The sequence below is a fragment of the Alnus glutinosa genome, chromosome 2 (assembly GCF_958979055.1).
Source record: "Alnus glutinosa chromosome 2, dhAlnGlut1.1, whole genome shotgun sequence".
Taxonomy (NCBI): domain Eukaryota; kingdom Viridiplantae; phylum Streptophyta; class Magnoliopsida; order Fagales; family Betulaceae; genus Alnus; species Alnus glutinosa.
The window spans coordinates 3039334-3060007 of NC_084887.1; the positions used below are offsets into that span (position 1 = coordinate 3039334).

The 20674-nt window shown below is 39.3% G+C and overlaps 1 protein-coding gene across 1 annotated transcript; it reads right to left on the reverse strand.

Moving 5' to 3' along the window:
- Positions 1 to 1456: 1456 nt before the first annotated feature.
- Positions 1457 to 18711, reverse strand: LOC133860681 (uncharacterized). The gene is made up of 11 exons (XM_062296256.1): positions 18337 to 18711; positions 17414 to 17822; positions 15350 to 15858; positions 13985 to 14184; positions 6257 to 6445; positions 5512 to 5826; positions 4003 to 4161; positions 3775 to 3924; positions 3446 to 3652; positions 3310 to 3351; positions 1457 to 3135 (listed from the first exon to the last, which is right to left on the reverse strand). The coding sequence occupies exons 2-11, from the start codon at positions 17808 to 17810 to the stop codon at positions 2025 to 2027; spliced, it is 3279 nt and encodes a 1092-aa protein (XP_062152240.1). The 5' UTR covers positions 17811 to 17822; positions 18337 to 18711; the 3' UTR covers positions 1457 to 2024.
- Between the last annotated feature and the right edge of the window lie 1963 nt (positions 18712 to 20674).

Here is a 20674-nt window from a genome sequence, read left to right on the forward strand (position 1 = left end):
AGTATTACAAAGTTAATATATTGGAAGGGATTTTCAAAAAAAAAAAAAAAAGTATTACAAAGTTAATAAGTAACTTAATTAACATAAGTTATATAAGTTGTAAGTAATTAGAAAGTGAGTTAGTATCTCTGAGTTGCATTACACTGTTAATTTCGACAAGGAATTTGTAGTTTAATGAAATTCATGGAATAATTAAAATGATTTATTTAATTTGGTTAGTTTGGCAAGCTCGTGTTTACATATAATTGGGAGCACTTGAATATTTTGTAAGTAATATATGGAGAATATATATTTGCAGTAATGGGTAGGGCTGACCATGGGTCGGCCGCGTCGGATTTTTAGGACTATACTGTTTCCATCTTCTTTCTCGTATTACTGGTCGGGGTCAGGTATTCCCCGAGAGTTTGAGACTGAGAGACAGAAACACAGAGCATAGAAAATCAGAATTGAATGCTGAGAAGAATATAGAAAATCTTGAATATAAAAACTTAATTAGTAATCTTACATCCAAAAAAGCGAGATAAATTATTTAATTAATATTTAAATATAAAAAAAATGATCTCACTTAAACCTGTTGTTTAAGCCTCAAAATGCATGGAGCCGTAGTGCTTGGAGTTAATGTTGCTGCTTCAGCTCATTAGTACGCAAGTGTTCTAAATGCTATTTTGAAGCTTCTTGTCTGGCAGTTGATGTTCTAAATTTTTCCTCTTGGTTAATTCGAGGAATCCTAAGCATTCTTACTTTAAGGTAGTTTGAGAAACCATAAGTTTCTGAACAACAAAAGTAAACATTTGACAACAATTAACGCATCCATTATTTCATTAGAGAAATGATCCATACACTCATTTCTCACAACATTTCCACAACAAGCTGACGTGACGGATAATATTTTATTATTTTATTATTTTGTTTTCTTTCTTTTTGTAAAAAAATAATAAAATATTACCAGCCACGTCAGCTTGTTGTGGGGCTGTTGTGAGAAATGAATGTAGGGATCATTTCTCATTTCATTAACTTTCTAGTGTCTTTAACTAGACACTTCCAATAGGATAAAATAGATAATACTCAACTAATGATAAACTTAATCCTAATTATCTTACATTAAAATAAAACTAATCTTAGTCCTAATTGATAACTAATAATCATTATTAACTTAAAAATTCTACATCGGTACAAATTCTAATCCCCTCCTAACTCCATCCGTAACAGTGTGGTTGTTCAAGAGTCCTAATGATATTCTTCAATTCTTCTAACCCTTAAAAGCAAGAATACTATTGCTCAGGAAAAAAAAAAAAAAACTATAAATAATATTTCTGTGCGTCAAAAAGTAAACAGTATAATTATATCAAATAAATGATCTATTTGGTGTCGGGTAATTTATATTTAAATTTTATATTCAGACTCAAAAATACAAAAATTATGTAGGAAATGTGTAATTATATTGTAAACAAATCAATTAAAAGTAGATTCGATGAATACACTAACTATTTGGTGCTCATTCAGGAAAAGAATATCAGAGTATAAAAAGTTGCTATACAGATGTAACTCGGCAAAATTGCTCACTTCAAGTAACAAAAATGTGCACTAATGTTTAACTGCATATTGCAAGATGACAAATGGAATTCTGGGCATTACAATCCTTTCGTTTCGAATGGTGGCTACTCACAGTTTTTCGAATACTACTTCTGCTGGCTTGAAGCCACCACTTCAATTTGTTTCACCAAAATCAAACAAGACTTATATCACTAGCCTCAATGGCACCCTCCAGGTTGACAGATTCTCTAACTGGTTCACGTCGAGCATCGGTCCGCCATTGTTAGCCATGATGGTAAGCACATACTCATAATGGCCAGACTGCAGGTTGTAAGGTGAGAAAATAGTGAACCCTACGACACGTCTGAGATTCCAATCTTGCGTGATGGATAGATTTCTATCATGATGTCTATTTACTCCTGGCAAGTGATTTGGATCTTTTTAAGACTAAAGGAAGAACCAGCTTGATATGCCATTTTGGCAACTTGATATCACCTCTTTTTCAATTTCTTTCGCAGAAAGCAAGCGAGTGTAATATCGTAACTCTCTTCAGGATCACCATCTAGATTAATGCTCACTGGTTCTTGGAGACCAGCATTCTTCCCTTGGACAAGATCTTGTCTACCAGGCCCACTGTCACTATCTATGATGGTTGGCATATCCTCCAAATGACCAGACTGCAGCTCGCAAGGTAACAAATTATGAGGATTTTCAACATGACAGCATGTCTGAGGTTCCCCATCTTGTGTCGATAGGATTTGATTTCCATCATGAAGTTTATCTACTTCAGTGGGAACTGAATCAGCACCTGTTTTCAGACTAGATGGAGAGCAAGCCAAATTAGCATTTTTGGCAACTTCGAGCCTTCTCTTCTTTGATTTCTTGTGAAGAAAGCAAGTAAGCGTAATGTCATCTCCATCTCCCGTCCCTAAAATCTGCTTAGAAGAAATGTTTCTACATGTTGAGATTTTGGGGCCATCTTGTTGGCAAGGATCAGATACATTGTGGCCTTCCCCTGACGGTTTATTACTTCTTTTCCTTCTTTTTTGCATCTTTAAAACTCTATTTTCCTTATCCACAAAGCAGCTTTCAACATCTTCACCATCAGTTTTCCTGAACTCCAAACTTTCAGGATGCGACAAGAAACTGTGGCTATCCTTGGCCAACTCCATACATTTTTTCCTTTTTGACTGCAGTTTAGCTCTCTTCTCCCCTGTACAAATATGTCCATTCGGTGAATCAACCACTTCACCATTCGTTATACATAACAATGTAGAATCCAGACAAGACATCTGATCATGAGGATGTTCAGTATCATTAGTAATTCCTGAAAACATTGACTTTCCAGAAGACCAAGTTGAATTCTGGTTTCTCCCTATATATATAGAAGTATTATCAATAGCAGCCTCTATACAATCACCGTTGGTTGTCCCTGATTCCAAACTTTCAGGGGGCAGCAGAAGACTCAGGTTGTCCACAACTGGTTCGGTACATTTCCTTCTCCTTGAATGTGGTTTGGGATACTTATTCTTCTTTATAGTACCAGAAGAAGCTTGAGATTGTTGTTCACGCTCCTTGGATCTGACCTTCCTTGGAACATTGCTGCATACAGTAAGAAAAAATTCTCAAGAATGAGTAAAGCAAAGTCAAAGTTATAGATAGCAAAAAGGACGCTAAACTAAAAAGGTTAGAAATCCACCAACAAAACACGAGGAAAAGAAAACTCTTAGAAAGCTTACGGTGATTGCAAATGAACAGGAAAAATAGTCAACTTACCAAAAAGCTGCATTCTTCTCTTTCATTGATGCTGCCATTCCTCTGTGCATTGCGGGCGCATCAAGTCAAAATCAGTACAGTGTATGCAGTAAAAAAGAAAGAAAAGAAAAACTAGATAAGTGTTTGAACAATATACCTTAATCCTCCCTTCCTTTTACTGCAAGGATTTACATTTTCTGGTTCTGATACTGAACTAATAAGTGGTAATGGAAGAAAGTCACTAGTACAAAGGGCAGGGCGTTCTGACTCCCGATCTACAAAGTTGGTTATAAGAGCAGCTTTCTGTATTCTTCTAGCTTCTTGAAGCAAGGGCACTTCATGTGGAAGCAGCTTCTTCCATCTCCTGGTTATATAGAGAGATGTTATCGAAGAAGGTTCAAACCATGTAGGCAATAAAAATAGATGTAAAATATTTGACATAAAGAGACTGATTTGACCATACATAAAAATTCAAAACCTTCATACCTTCGGCACTGATTATCTGTACGTGGAGGCACAGATGCAGCAACTTTAGCCCAACAATGTCCATGTTCCGCTATAGCTGCATTCAACTTGGAATCCTCTTCTTCAGTCCACTCACCCCAATTCAACGAAGGATCTAAACTATTGACCCACCTGTTACCAGAATAAGAAGAGTTAACAGTTATATCCAATAAATAGCATCTAGATCGAGTTAACACAATTCCACAGTACCTTTCTCTACATTGCACTTGAGTTCGACCAGGCACAAATTGAGCTAACTTATTCCAATTTTTAGGCCCAAAAAGCATCACAGCTACTTTGAGGCGTTTGTCTTCATCTGCAATCCACTTCCCTACTCTTTCCCTGGTTGGGTGAAGCGATTTTTTCCACCTGCAAATCACAAGAGGTCGTGATAGAATTAATTCATTCACAGTGAGCAGCCTATAACCAAGAACTAAGTGGTTACTAGAAGGCAACCAGATAAATATGTCCAAAGGCAAATTTGGCAATAAAAGAATTGGTTGATTCAACTCAAGGGAGACAGTTGAGGGCCTTGAAAGGCCACATAGGGAAAGATCATAAAGGTTAACAAAAGGTACAAGTTTGGAGGAGTTTAAGGAATGAAACTCAAGGAAGACAGTTTTGAGGAGGGCCTTGAAAGGCCACATAGGGAAAGATCGTAAGGGTTAATAAAGGCACAAGATTTGACGAGTTTAAGCAACGAATGAAAGAGGTATATGTTTTTGGAACTTGCAATGGCATATGACATTGTAACATCAGCAAACTGCCTTACAAAAAGGAATCAGATACTCTGTAATCTTGAAATCAGGTTAAACAGCAGGAGTTTGACTCCAAGGGAAGAGAGAGCCATAAGTTTACTTTCCCAATCAAATAAAATACACTGCACTATTACATTTGTGTAATACATACCTGAGACAAAAGGGAAAAGAAAATATATTGCCCACAATCAGGTTACTAACCTTGAATGGGAAGTAGAAAGCACAATATTAGTAGAGACTCTAGAGAAGGAAATAAACTATAAAGATGAAGTGAGTTATTGTATTACACAAGTTGATGTGGTTTTTAAAATCACCATTGAACTTGTGATTAATCATTATGAAATTTTGATGAAATGATGATTTTAAAAGCCACATTATTATTAGAGGGACACAAGAAAGACGTGCATGACGTCTAGAATTACTCATCTACTAAAGGTGTATTTGCTATTGGTTCTTCGATTACAATCAACTATATGAAGATAGAAATAAACATACCCCTTTCCCTTTTTCCTAACCGAAAATAATTGTGAGCCAGATCTCATAGATATATTGGCTTTGGTTTGTTTAGAATTTTTTTTTTTTTTTTTTTTTTTTAATAAGTAATAGAGATATCAATAAAATCATAAGGCGCATCCAGATATACAAGAAGTATACAAGAAAAAACACCTTTCTAGAAGGAGAAAAAAGAACAAGAAAAGCATGTCCAAAGATATAGAGTATAGAAAAATAAAGCCTTAATCTCCTCCAAAGTCCAATCATAGTGCTCAAAACTTCTGCCATTCCTCGTTTAGAAAATATGATTAGAAGGGTATTGATTCTAGTAAGGATGAGATCAGTAAATGGGAATTGATTAAAAAACAAATTTAATTTATTTATTTAATGGGGCTAGAATCCCACTGCTATTTCTACGATAGGAAAAGTATAGCATAAAAAATAAGTTTTCTCAAGACAGCTAACTAACCTGTTAGAGCATTGGTTACCGGTCCGTCCTTCCAAAGCAGAAGCTACAGACTGCCAATCGTTCTCACCAAAAACCTCTACAGCCGTGCGAAGTTGAGCATCTTCATTCTTAGTCCACTCACTTTTAAGTATAGAAGGATTTAAACTCCTTTGATAACGTGCCAAACACTGAAATGGGGTCCTGTTTGTCCCCAATGACCCAGCAATATCAAACCAGTTATTAATCCCTTTTTCTTGTACAAGTGACATCAGATTCTTGTCCTCTTCAGCCTTCCAAGGATTGTGGTTGATTAAGGGATTTTCACAGTTCAACCACCTGCAGAGATAAACAAAATATATTAAGCTAAAAAAAATTAAAAATGCAATCCATGTCTACATGGTGGTTGTCATTCCAAGGGCATAAGAAATGAGAGTCACAGACGTCTGTGATGACATCATCAAAGACCCATTTAGCACCACTGTATTTGAGTAAAGCACACATCATGTATGGATCCCACCTATATGACCTATGACGACCTCACACTTGTTTTCAAATCCAACAATGCTATATGTGTCTGTGATGATGATTGTCACATTGTCATAGATGTCTGCAAAGCTTGCTTCATTGGATACATATTCTTCACATAAAATCAATAAACATGAAAACAATAGTCAAGAACTGATTGAGACCAGAAAAATCTAACTGTTAAGAGCACAACAAAGACGCTTTAAATATAATATAATCTGCCTGTTAAGAAAGTACATACCTTGCTTGACATTCAGCACCAGAGCGATTGGAGCAACCGGAGCGATCAACAAAATACATGGAAGCCAATTGCTCCCAATTAACCTTGGGCAGAAACCCCCTAATCTTTCCTGGGGTAACTTCAAGCTCTTTGATTGAGACGAGGATCTTATCATGATCATTTGAATCTCCAGAAGATCCCTCTGAACCACTGTCAAAAAGGTATTTGTCAGGGAAAGTACGCCTAAGAAACGTTATCCAAGGAAGAAAGACAAATATTGAGATTATCTGTAGCAATGTCTTGAAAAACGAGTGAGAAATAAGGTCCAATAACACAGTCTAAGTGGCCCCGTATTATTATTATTATGTATCTTTCATTCTTTCTTTATGAGCACCTTATACAAGTGTACAGAATCTGTGTATGGTATCACTTTATAGTGATGTAACTTATTCAATTCTTTATCGACTCAACTATGCATGGGTAATACTTTAGTAAAGTGTGAGGCCTGACAAAGACTGGTTTTACAATCTCATTTAGTTCTAAAGCCATAATGATAGATTTTTTTTTTTTTTTGCTCAAACTTATGCTTTTGGCAACACCTAGTAAAAAATTAGATAATGTTTTTCTTTTTTTTTTTCCCATAAGAAGTGACCATTCTGAATCTCTCTCTATTTCCCATTCATTTCATACATTTCTTTTCTTTTTCTTTTTTGAAAAGTTATCTAATTTCATTAAAAACCAAAAGGCGCACCCCAAGTACATAGGACATATACAAGAGAAACACCTAACCAAACAAAGAAAAAAGATCAAACTAATCATGAAAACTAGAAATATGGAAACAGTCATAGGCAGCCATCCAATGGAATTTTTCATACATTTCATAAATTTCATAAAGTAACCAAAAGCATAAATTGCCTCCAATTATAATTTAAGATTAAACATTAACCTTTAAAATATAATAAAAAAGTCATCAGGCAAAACAATTGGTAGGACTCTTTAAATTTTCATCACGAGTGTGAACCTATCAGAGATGGGGTTTTCTAGTAGCTGGTCGGTGGAATCCAAAGAGTTTGAAATGGTGGTAGTGGGAGGGGAGATAGGGGTCCGTATCAGGGAGAGTTGTAAGGGTAAGAATAGGTCGATCTTGTTAGATAGAGCTGAGTTAGCATGGTTGTTAAACACTTTCGAGACTCTGGTTTGCGTGCAAGACTCGCGGGTGTTTTGGGATCAATCTCAGCATGGGTTCCCGCGGATCATTGCGCAACGGCATTTTAACAGACATGGTGGTTACATGGTCATAGAAGAATTTAATGGTGATCGAAGGAAGGACTCGATCTTTATCCCGGAGGGAAGATCCGGCCAAGGTTGGAAGAGCTTTCACGCGGAATTACGCCTGGTCTCTGATTACTTCAGAGCCATGGTGGTAGAATCGGAGCTCCACGCAGACCTGAGAGGGAGGAGAAGCTATGCAGAAGTGTTGGCGAAGACAACTCCTCCGCTGGATGCGCCTTTTGGTGATGCTTCTGGTTCAGTACCTAGAGTGCTGAGATGGGTTAGAGAATGCTCGGAGGGGATTAAGTATTCCCAAAATCCGGCGAAGCGTGATGCTTACTTTCTGGCGAAGGACTATCACGCCCAGGAGTCTATTCCGACGAAGCATTATAGAACAAAGGAGAAGAGAATTCATCCTTGGCTTCCTGTGACTCGGCAACGTCTGCCCAAGCAGACGATTCTGGAGAAGACAGAAACAGCGGCGGGTAAGACAACTCCAGCTCCAGCAGGGCTCTCTGCTGCGTTGGGAAGGACGACTGACTCAAGGCATGGAGCAGTCTCAACTACGTTGCTCCCTGCAGCACGCATCAATCATTTTGGTGAAAGTCTCGATGTGGGCGCCTTCAGAGAGTCGTTAGAAAGGATTCAAAAGGAAATTGGGTTTTGCCTGAAGGGTTTAGCCATGTTTGAAGGTGGTGGACTGGGTCGCGCCATTTCTCGCCCCAATCCTAGGGCCCGTGCAGATTCTGCCATGGGCTTCAAAGGGCCACGGCCCAAAACGAAATTTCTAGCTCGTTCCAAGTCAGCCCGGGATACTAAAGGAAAAGGCCCCATGGTTTGTTCAACTAACCAGCCCAAGGTGTTCAAGGCTAAGGAGGGTCCAAGCTCCCGCCCCCTTTCGGCTCTTTCGGGCTCAGGTGCATCACTTTCTCGGGCAGATTCGCTACCGGGCCTGGACGTCGGGATCTTCACACTAGGCGCCTCATCCTCAAGGCTGGTTCCAACTCTGGTCCTAGCTGCCAGTAACCCATCATCTGACGGCCAGTCTCGAACGCCTGTGATGGTTTCACCATCGCCGGTTCCTTTGGGCTCATAAGTGTCAGCCGCACGGGTGGATCCACCACAGAGCCCAGCCGCCGGTTTTCCGACACCCTCACCACCGGGCTCAGTTGCCGGTCATCTTCAAGGCCAACCCAGGTTACCGGACAGGTGCGTTTCTCCTCGAGGCAGCATTGAGTTGATGGTGTTTACTGAGCCAGCGCAGGTGAAGGAGGTCTCGGGTCAGAGGAAGGAGGTGAGTTGAACGCAGGGTCCGGATCAGCTATGGAAAAGAGGTCCTCGGAGCAATTACAGCCGGACAGCCGTGAGCTTTCTGTGGTGTGTTCAGAGGCTGGTCCACTTCAGGTGAGGGAATCTTCGGAACAACTATAGTTGAAAACTGACTATCTTCTTAATATGCCACGGATGCTATCAGGGACTGAGTTATGGCCTCAACCATTGGTGGAAATTGCAATTGTTCCGTGCATTGACAGTGCTAGAGGGGAGGGATGTGATTGGAAGGGGGGGCAGTATTGGAGTCAGAATCTTCTAGTCTGCAGGTTGGAGATGAGGGTGAGGCCTCCAGCGGTAATCATCTCGGGGGTGCTGAATTGGTGGAGTTCAAGGTGGGTGAGAAGGCAGAAGATGCGGGTACTCCTCTCAATGCTTACTCTCCAGCCTCGGGGGGTTTGGGGCACTCTGATTGGGTTATTCAGTGTGCAAATGAGATTTATCCCATTTTAGGGATGTCGTTTGCGAGTCATAATCTGCAACTGTTAGCATTTTTGACTTGTCTAGAAGAGGAGCGCCGCATTGGAGACAGATGCACGAAGGGTAAGAGGGAGATTAAGAACTTGGAGAGTTCTATAAACTATGATGCCAAAGGTTCTTGCTCGAATCACGGTAAAAGGAGGGCAAGGGGGCCTATAGTAGTGCCATGAAGCCCAAGATTCTCTCTTGGAATGTGAGGGGGCTGAACAATAGGCGCAAACGCCTAAGGATATGCAACTTGCTCAGAGATTGGAAGGTAGATATTATTTGCCTCCAAGAAACAAAAGTTAAAGATCCGTCTAGAAGATTTGTGCGAAGCTTATGGGGGTGCAATCATGTGGATTGGAGTTGTTTGGATTCTAGTGGGGCTTCAGGGGGTATCCTGATCATGTGGGATAAGAGGGTTGTGGAAAAGGTAGATGTGTGCGTGGGGGTTTCACACTTCCAGTTTCCTTTAGGAATGTTGCAGATCATTTTGAGTGGGGTTTTGCGAGAGTGTATGGTCCGAACTTCAAGATTGATAGGAGGGGGCTTTGGGATGAGTTGGCTGGGATCCTTAGTGGGTGGAATATGCCTTAGTGTATAGGGGGTGATTTCAATATTACTAGGTTCCCTAGCAAAAGATCTGGAGATGGTAGTGTGTCTGCCATGAGGGATTTTTGTATTTTATCTCTGATCAGGGTCTTATGGATTTTCCTCTCGCTGGAGGACCTTATACTTGGTCGATCTCTTGTGATCCTCCTGTTTGGTCCAAGATTGATCGATTTCTTGTTTCTCTTGATTGGGAAGCTAGATTTCATGTGGCTTCCCAGAAGAGGCTTCCTCGCCTTTACTCTGACCATTTTCCTATTCTTCTCGATTGTGCTCACACTTCTGCAAGAAGTAGGCCGTTTAAGTTTGAGAATATGTGGCTTAAGGCGGATGGATTCGTGGGGTTGGTGAAACAGTGGTGGGATTCATACTCTTTTCATGGCACTCCTAGTTTTGTGTTAGCTTGTAAGCTAAAGGCTCTCAAACAAAATTTGAAGACTTGGAATGTAGAGGTTTTTGGTAACTTAGAGAGAAACAAGAGAAAGCTTTTCGAAGAGCTTCAGGTGTTCGATACTATTGAAGGTAGTAAGGCTTTGGTTGAGGGGGAACTCCTAAAGAAGATAGAGATTGTCAGCGAGATAGAGACTCTCTTTTGGAGGAGGTTAGTTGGAGGCAAAAGTCCAGGGTGACGTGCTTAAAAGAAGGGGATAAATGTACTAAATTCTCCCATTCCATAGCCAATTCAAACAGAAGGTACAACTCTATGGACTCCTTATTGATTGGAGATTCTATTTCTTCTGATCCAGCTGAGATAGGTGAGCATGTAGTTCAGTTCTATCAAGATCTCTTCTCTGAGAAGCACAGTTGGAGGCCTCGGTTGGATGATCTTTCCTTTGATGCTATTCTGGAGTCAGAAGCAAGTTGGTTGGAGAGAGCCTTTAAGGAAGAGGAGGTTAGGAAGGTTGTGTTCGCTATGAATGGTGACAAAGCATCGGGTCCTGATGGTTTTACTATGGCTTTCTTCCAAACTTGTTGGGAGGTTTTGCGCTTGGAAATTATGGAGGTATTTTCTGACTTTCATGCTAGAGAAGTGTTTGAGAAGAGTCTGAATGTTTCTTTTATTGCGCTTATTCCTAAGATTCCTGGCGCTATCTCTCTCAAAGATTTCCGGCCCATAAGCCTTGTGGGAGGTATCTACAAGATTATTGCTAAAAAAGTATTGGCTAACAGATTGAAGACAGTTTTGGAAAAGGTTATTTCCAAATCCCAGAGTGCTTTCATCAAAGGGAGGCAGATTCTCGATCCAATCATTATTGTCAATGAATGCCTTGATAGTCGAATTAGATCAAGGGAGCTGGGCGTCATTTGCAAAATGGACTTGGAAAAAGCTTATGATCATGTTAATTGGGATTTTCTCCTATATGTGTTGAGGAGGTGCGGATTCGAGGGTAAATTGTGTTCGTGGATAGCTCGATGCATTTCTTCTGCGAAGTTTTCGGTGCTGGTTAATGGCTCGCCCAACGGCTTTTTCAGTAGCCCTCGAGGCTTGAGGCAAGGGGATCCTTTGTCTCCTCTTTTGTTTGTGTCTGTTATGGAGGCTTTGAGTCGTATGATTATAGCGGCGGTCAGTGGAGGTTTGTTAGATGGCTTCAGAGTGGGTAATGCTTCTTTCTCTCATCTTTTGTTTACTAACGACACTTTGGTTTTCTATGATGCGCGCTCCTCCAAGTTGCAGTATTTGCGGAGTCTCTTTCTCTTATTTGAGGTTGTTTCGGGTTTAAAGGTCAACTTGGCCAAATCCAATCTTATTCCAGTGGGGAATGTCGTTCAAATGGGAAAGTTAGCCGACATTTTAGGGTGTGAAGTTGCTTCTTTGCCTGTGAAGTATTTGGGTCTTCCTTTGGGGGCTTCCTACAAGTCCACCCGTATTTGTGATGGAGTTATCGAGAAGGTTGAAAATCGGTTGGCTAGTTAGAAAAGGTTACACCTCTCAAAGGGTGGGAGGGTGACCCTTATCAAGAGTACTCTCTCCAACATACCTACCTACTACATGTCTCTGTTCCCTATTTTGGTGTGTGTTGCTTCACGCATTGAGAAGCTACAATGAGATTTTCTTTGGGGTGGAATGGGAGAAGAATTTAAATATCATTTGGTGAGTTGGGTGAAGGTTTGTACCCCAATTTCAAAAGGGGGGCTTGGCATTAGGAATTTGGTGTTGTTCAACCGTGCGTTGTTAGGAAAATGGTTATGGCGCTTTGGCATGGAAAGAGATGCTTGGTGGAGAGTTGCGGTGGACTCCAAGTATGGTAGTTTGTGGGGTGGGTGGTGCTCCCGTGAAATTGCAGGGGCGTATGGAGTAGGGTTGTGGAAGTACATAAGGAAAGGATGGGAGACTTTTTCCAGATTTCTTAGATATGAGGTGGGGGATGGGAGTAGGACTAGATTTTGGCATGACTTGTGGTGCGGAGATACGGTTCTGAAAGAAGTGTTTCCTGATCTCTTTGGTATTGCTCGGGTTAAGGATGCGTCAGTGGCTGACAATATGGAGATTTTGGGCGGGTCCATTCAGTAGTATGTGAGCTTTGTTAGAGAGGTGCATGATTGGGAAGTAGATGTTTTTGCCTCATTCTTCCAGGTTTTACACTTTACTAGGGTGAATAGAGATCGGGCAGACTGCCTTAGATGAGTCTCTTCCAAGAAAGGTGTGTTCAGGGTTAAGTCTTATTTTGGTTCCTTGACGTGTTCTGGAGGAACTCGGTTCCCTTGGAAGAGTGTGTGGCAGTCTCAGGCACCCCCGATGGCAACTTTCTTCACTTGGTCTGCAGCTCTAGGTAGAATCCTTACTTTGGACAATCTCAGGAAAAGGCACATAATCATTGTAGATAGATGCTGCCCATGTAAGCGAGATGGGGAATCAGTAGACCATATTCTTCTGCATTGTGATGTGGCATCCGCTCTGTGGAACAACATCTTCTCTCGCTTTGGTATTTCTTGGGTCATGCCTAGGAGTGTGCTAGACCTAGTTGCTTGTTGGTGGAAGTTTGGGAGATCAAGGAGCACTACAACATGGAAGATGGTGCCTATTTGCATTTTTTGGAGTATTTGGAGAGAAAGAAACCTTAGGTGTTTTGAGAACCTAGAGAGCTCCCTAGAGAAAGTGTTAGAGTTGTTTCTCCATACGCTATATCTCTGGTCGATGGCTTTTTTGTACCCTTTATCCATCAGCTTTGCTGATTTTCTTGTTTCTTTTTCATTTTCTAGTTAGGTGTTTCCTGTTGTATACTTCCAGTGTACGTAGGAGCGCCTTACGCTTTCAATAAAACTAAATTTACTTATCAAAAAAAAATATATATAATAAAAAAGACATTGAACATGTTCTGCTAGTGACATATTCTTTATCAAGTATCCAATACCACATACTTTGGGGAAAAAGAATGGAGTTTCACATTGTAAAGTTCAAAATCTGTTACACGTGGCTAAAAGTTGAATGATCAAACCAAAGCCTTCCAAACATCTATTGGGATATGATGTCTTAAACGCTAGTTGCTAATTCAGAAAACTAAAATGCATGTCACACAATCATAAACACTATTTTTTTTTTTTTTTTTTTTTATAAGTAATTGGCCCTAAAGGGAAGGAAATGCATAAACACACAATACTTACAAGTCCATATTAAAGGGGCTAACTCCTACCATGAAACATAAACAAAGGATGATAAAATTATAAGTTCAGAAAGAAAAATGTGGAGCTTTTTTCTGTAAAGAGAAATACTAGAAATCACACTTTTATCCCACTTTGTTGATGTGGCACTGTCAATCAGCTCTTGTTAAAAAAAAAAAAAATCCAAAGGCTGATTAGCAATGTCATATCAATAAAGTGAGATAAAAGTGTAATGTATAGTATTATTCTTTTGTAAATGTTGAAAGTACTTTTTCATCCTTTAAAATTGAGAATAAAAAGATTATGAGCATTGTGATGATCGGCACTCAAACAAACTGATGTACAAAGTGCATATATAGGTTGTAAGAATGAGACCCAAGGCCTGATGAGTGCACCTTGTGATTGATGTACATTTCAAGGCACGATTTTAAATGGAACATCAATGAAATAAAAAAGAAAGAATACAACTGATTATACCTAAAATGATCCCCTGAAATTTGAAGCACCATTTCTTGAAATTGTCGCCTAATTCCCTTTTCAAGATTTTCACTTTCTTCCTTTGACCATTTCTTCCTTTCTAAGGAAAGCGGAAAGTTAGTGATTGCTATTCTATAATTAGCAACATGAGAGTTCTCTACTGGACCATAACACATGGGAGAAAGCGATTTATCACTAGCCTGTAGAAAAAGAAAGAGACATCAACATAAGCATAAGCATAATGAAGGCACTTAATTTTTTTTTTTAATTTTTAATTTTTTATTTTATAAGTGCTTAATGAAGTCACTGAATATCATAGATAAAAAGATTAATTAAATTATAAAAACCAAGATGAAATCTTCTGCAATTCTCTAACAATATTGTAAATAATTGATCATAGCCAGACAAACCGGTCTGTGCTCGGTCTTTGAACCACACTGACACCACAGACGATTAGTCAATTGTCGGAAGGCTGGTTGGTTCAAGAAAAAGAATGAAAACTATGCGTTGTTTTGTATTTGTTTTCACCAATCTGTTTGCATACACGAGAAGCGACCACCCTAATGGGGTCAAAAATCTAAAAAGTTAACAAAACCTACAATATTAGAGGAGAAATTAGGAACAAAAGTAAGTGCCCAATCTAAAAGGGAGCTCAAGAAAGAGGCTTTTAAATGCAGCACATTCGTCTCGCAGTCCTCGAAAAGATGTCTATTTCTTTCTCTACAAATGGTCCACATAAGTAAAGAAGGAATGACTTTCCAAATGGCCTCTTTGGATTGTTGCCGCCCTTGCGTCTTCCAACACTGAAGTAACTCTACAATAGTGCCTGACATGATCCACAAGACTCCAAAAAGAAAGAGAACCAAGTGCCATAACTCTCTAGTAAATTCACAATGGAGGAGAAGGTTGTTAACGGTCTCTTCGCTCTTCTTACAAAGACAACACCAATTGACAAGAATAAGTCCCTGCCTCCTAAGGTTGTCAATCGTAAGGATTTTACCCAAGACTGTCGTCCAAGTGAAGAAAGCAATACGAGATGGAGCCTTCACCTTCCAAACGCTCTTCCAAGGGAAAAATGAAGACTCTCCAAATTGTAATGTGTTGTAGAAGTTCTTCACTTCAAACCTTTGATTATGGGCTAGGGACTATATAACATTTTATCTGTCGCACTCAGTGAGGTTTTCAAAGAGTATAAAAGATCGAGGAATGTAACAAGAGACTCAAGTTCACTCTTTGTACTTATTATTAAAAATTACAAGCTAAATACTTAAGCTGCAACTACCAAAAAACATTTAGAAGTGGTCTCTGGAAAAGGAACTGAAAAATATTTCAGAAACCTAAACAGAAAGATCTTTATCAACTAACCTTTGTATCCTTAGAAGCCCACGATTTTTTTGCTGAAATTAACTGGACATGAGGATCCTTTTTCTGGGATAATGCTCGCCCAGTTATTTTTCTGCAAGAAGCCTGAAAGTCTTTAAGGATTTTAACGTGCTCCTTCAGCTTTTTGTTTTCCTCAATTCTCGCTTCTAACTGAATCAACTTACTTCGGAGGAACTTCTGACTGGATCTATTCTTCTTAATGGCATCAAGTAGCAAAAGTGCAGACTTTGGGAAGCAAGACTTCGTAAGTGGCAATATAGATGACTTACAAGCATCTGATTGATGGCTCTCAATGAAACCAGAAGGCTGAATTCCCCCATTATCACCCAATGAACGGGTGTTAGAATAATCTTCAGCATCTGTAAACCCTTCACAAGAATTAGTTCTATTTACAAACAAAGTGTTAGTAGTTTCCTTCTCCAAGGATAGACTAGAGGCATGAACCTGCTCAGGTTTCTTTAACGAACTCCCAAATCCATGTTTCAAAGTATCTGCAAGTGTAACCGTACACCAGTTCTTTGAGGGTGCTCATAAAGACAGAGAAAGACTCAAACGTACAGAAATAAAAATACTGTAATAATTCACAATCAGTGCAGAACAAGCCACACAACAATAAAGCAAAACAGATATGCATAAAATAAAAAACAAGTACATGGCATGTTTGCACATACATAGATGAGGAAAAAACAATACTGCAAAACCATTCCTACATATGAACAAGAAAAAAGAGATTATTCTTAACCAACTCTCAAAAAAAGACAGGGTAAAAGCACTAGCAGCAGACACCCAACGATTTTCCCTTAATTTAGAGAACTAAACTACTTTTTGTTTCCCTATCCAAATACACTTCACAATAGATTCCCTTCATTTTTCCTTATTTCATTTAAATATTATTTCTTTCCTTATTCATTATTCTTTATTTTTTTTAATTATTTCTTTATTCTCTCCCAAACCACTTTCTCACTCTCAAATCTCAATCCCAGCTCTTTTGCTGTATTGGTCAGATTCATGAAGGAACCCATATCTCGAATAATCACAAAGCTCGATACTATGGCTCAGTGCAAAGACATCCCATACTATGCTCTCCATCCCTTCTGAAGTTTGCATTCTTACAGCCAAATAGGCAATGGCTCAGTGCAAAGACAGAAGAAATCCAAGGGTGGGTTTTAAGTTTTTCAGTTATATTCAAAAAATTTGCCCAATAGATGAGTTTCTTTGCCCATTTTGTCTATTTCACCTATTTTGCCCAACTGCTGAAGAAGAAACTCATCCCATTTTGTGATTTTTCTCTCAACAGATGAGAATGTCTCAGTGCAAATATGTCGTACAGATGCTGAAGCAAAATCGCAGCTTGAACGAAAGGCGAAGGGTGAATTTGCTTGAACGAAGAAGAAGGAATAGGGGTGCGTGTATAGAAAGGCATGCAAGGAGAGAGATGATTATAATAACGTATTGGGTAGCTACAGTGCTACCCAATGGTTTAGGGAAGACATAGGATATCTGCTGCAGGTGGTTTTTTGTAATTTTTTTGATATTTTCCCTATTTATAGGGAAGGGAAGAGGTTTTAGGGTATCTGCTGCTAGTGTTCTAAGACTTCACCTCTATATATTTATACAATTCTATAACTACAAAATAGGGAATTATCACATTTATAACGAAAGTTTGAATAAATTCTGCACAAATTCTTAAAGTAAACATGACCAACAAAGCGTATCGATTACTTCAACAATGTTATTATTACACAACTCCAAGTTGCATATTCTGTACCATTGTCACATAAGGCATGCTATAGACATTTTTTATGCAGGAAACAACAACTGGATATGTGAATATGAAAGCAGCAATGAGAAGTAGATGATGATGCATAGTAAAAAAAAGGAATGAACATGCCAGCTTGTGTGGGTTGTGTAAACTTCATAAGACCAAAACCACAATCCCACATCAACTACGCTATGCAATTCAAATTCGCCACTCAGTTTATTCAAATTTTTTAACTCATTGTCCACCATAAAATGCACACACAGACATATAGGTATAGCGCTTACTGGTAGCTTGGGCTGAAAACCGCCGTTGAATTGCGAGGAGCATTTCAAAATCGTCCTCGTCGTCCGACGTGGCGGGTGGGAGAGAAGACAGAGGCTCCAAGGTTAGGGTCTCGCATAGCGCAGGAGAGATCGAGAAGCGGTTTTGAATATTTCGAACCAATTCGAGGTCGTCATCAGAGTCGGAATCAGCGGCGCCGGCGGAGTAGTCTCCCATGGCAGTGGAGGTGGAGAAATTGTTGTGGTTGTTAAGGTGGTTAGGGTTTCTTCCGGTGAGCACGCACGCTCGCCTCAGGGCTTCCATGTCCTCGTCCAAAGCATCGTCGTCTTCGCTCCCGGAGAGCTCATCATTTTCTAGTTCTTCTTCTTCTTCTTCTTTGGGTTCGGAGCGAGGAGACATTGTGTGAGTTCTCTGTGTTTTAGGATAACATAGTTAAACCAACAATAACTATAAATTATTAAACACCAGCAGAATGAGTAATTACAACATTTTCCAAGTGAATGTTTACACGATAAATTAAACAAACATGCTATACAAAGGTGTATTAAATCAAAGTACATCTATAAACCAAAAAAAAAAAACATATAAAGAATTGTACATTTGTACTAACTATTATGATTTTAACAACTAGAACAGAATTGGATGTTTGATAACCATCGTGTCCATTTGAATTAATACAGCAACCCTACGACAAAACTAACGGCAAAACCCAATCCACAGCAAATATATCTTGAAACCCATATGAAATTTATACCAAACAATGATCCATGTCCAGCAACCAAGTACCAACACATACCCATCAATAAGAGATACAAATACCAAGCAGAACACACCCAATCAGAAAACATTGCCAGCAAATAAACCGAACTCAATAAGCAAAACACACCCAAATCAAATCAAATAAAAAATCTCGAATTGAATGTACCTTCTTCTTATTACTACTGTAGTGGTGTCAAATAGGATTATAAAATGCCAGAGCAGTATCACCCCGTCCTTGCCTCCGCTCGCCGTCGGATGAGAGGACCACGTCCTGGACGAAGTGGGAGTGCCCTGTTTAGCCTGCGGCGTGGCACAACGTAGGCCGTCTCCTCCTTGGTGAGATGCCAGAGGATGATGGACCTGTCGCGGGAGGAGGTGACGACGATCACGTCGGAGTTGTCGATGGGGGCGGCGATGGCCGTGACCATGTCGGTGTAGGCTCTCATACGAGCCCTTCGGTCATGGTTGTTTCTCGCTTGCTTCTTTGGCTTTTTTGTGGGTGAAGCTTTACACCGGGTTGACACTGTTGAGACAAAATCCTCTGTTCGCTGTTTGTAAGTAAAATTTAGCAGAGATTACTCTAAGTTTTGAGTGTGTTTGGGGTAGGTACAATCTCGTTCTGGATTGGAATTAACTTGTCCAGTGTTTTTCTTTTATTTTATTTTTATATTTAAAAAATAAAAAATAAAAAATTGGGATTGGGATTGGGATTTCAGCCCATTTTACGGTTATGAATTAATCATAGTTTTTGTATTTTCTTTTTTCTTTTTTTTCTTTTTTTATTTTAGGGAAAGTTACACTTTTATTAAAACATTAAAACATGAAGAGGGGTACATAAACCATCATAAAGGTGTACAAATTCCACCACCACAAAGGTGTGCACCTAACTTGAGCCAAACAAAACTCAGGTAAATATAGACAGATTGTTACACATAAAACCTAGCCAACCAGAATGATGCCTCTGCGCTGACATATAACTTTGCTTGATATGGGAGTCGACCACACAGTCTGGGCTAAAAGCACTGACCATGTTAATAACCACAAAACAACTTGTCAACTGAAAAACAAACAAAAACAAAACAGGAAAATCCACACAGAAACCCTCTGGAAAAATCGCCGCTGACAACAGCGCGTGTGGCACACGCGCCACCCCGGAACAGCCCCACAACAAACTTTCACCAACATCCTCCGATCACCACCAGCCACAACCTCAAAAGAACGGAGCGTGGTCCCCGGTGAAAAACACCTGAGCACGCGCCGAACACTGCACCTCAACACCATCGTAGCAAGCAGATCCCAGACCAAAAGATGGCGGCAAACACAGCTGAAAGGCACGTGTCAAGCAGAAGACAGTGGAAAAGAGGAAATCAGGCCTTCAAAAAATGTGGGAAAAGAAGAATATGGCCAAACTCCACCATCGACACCCCGGATGACCCTTCTCCATTAGGCACCTCATGAGTGAGTAAGCTTTTCTGTCAAAACAAGAAAAACAACATAGCCCAAACGGACTATGAGAAACAAACACCCACAACCAGAACTATCCGGGGGGACAAAAACTCCATAGCCTAGTGGTTGGGGGACTCAAACCTCCACAAGGGAAACCCTAGAGAGAAACAAAAGCCCCTTAGCCCAAAGAGACTAAGGGGAAAGACAGAGCCGAGGGAGGGAGGCTTGAAAACCTCCACCCCCTCCCCCCCCGGAATAGGTCGGTCGCTTGGGGGACTCTCTAAGAAAGAAGAAGAAAGTTCGAGAGAGGGGAGAGATTCTAACTTTTGTTTTTTGTATTTTCTTCACGCCATGAGTAAAAAAGTACGTGAGATTTAGAAAAATAAAATACAAAATAAAATAAAAAAATGATATAGTACCACTTGTGTTGAAAATTTTCTTTTATCTTATTGGTAATTAAATATTTTAACAAAGAGTAATTTTATTTAATAGACTTCTCGTAATTGTATAGAAGTCTTTAAAAATCTACTAAATAGCATTACTCTTTTAATAAAACCATTGAATTTTTGCACATTGTGTAAGTTGTGACTATATGAAATCCAAACCCCAAGTGACCAAAAGAAAAAGAGAAAAGGAGTGCTTGACCTAAGTCAGCAAAGGAAAAAGAAAAGTGCAAATGGGTTTCTAAATATGACCCTATCAATACTCAATAGCATACTTCTGAATATATCACAACTCTTTTTTTTTTTTTAATAAATAAATAAATGTAAAATCAATTTATGTAGTTGACTTAAATTCCAAATCGTTTTTTTAGGTATAAAAATAATTCAGAGGTTATCGAGATAGGTCAAAATAACAATTTAGTCATTACAGTCAAATTCCATCAAAACATTTGATAGATTCTATTATTGTACTGCGTCAGCACCAATAAAATGACGACACATATCACTCTTAATTAAAAATATATATATAAATATAAATATATCAAACTAAAAGATTAAAAAATTAATTTAAAAAATATAAAAAGAAAAAACAAAGATTAAGATCGTCCACAATTA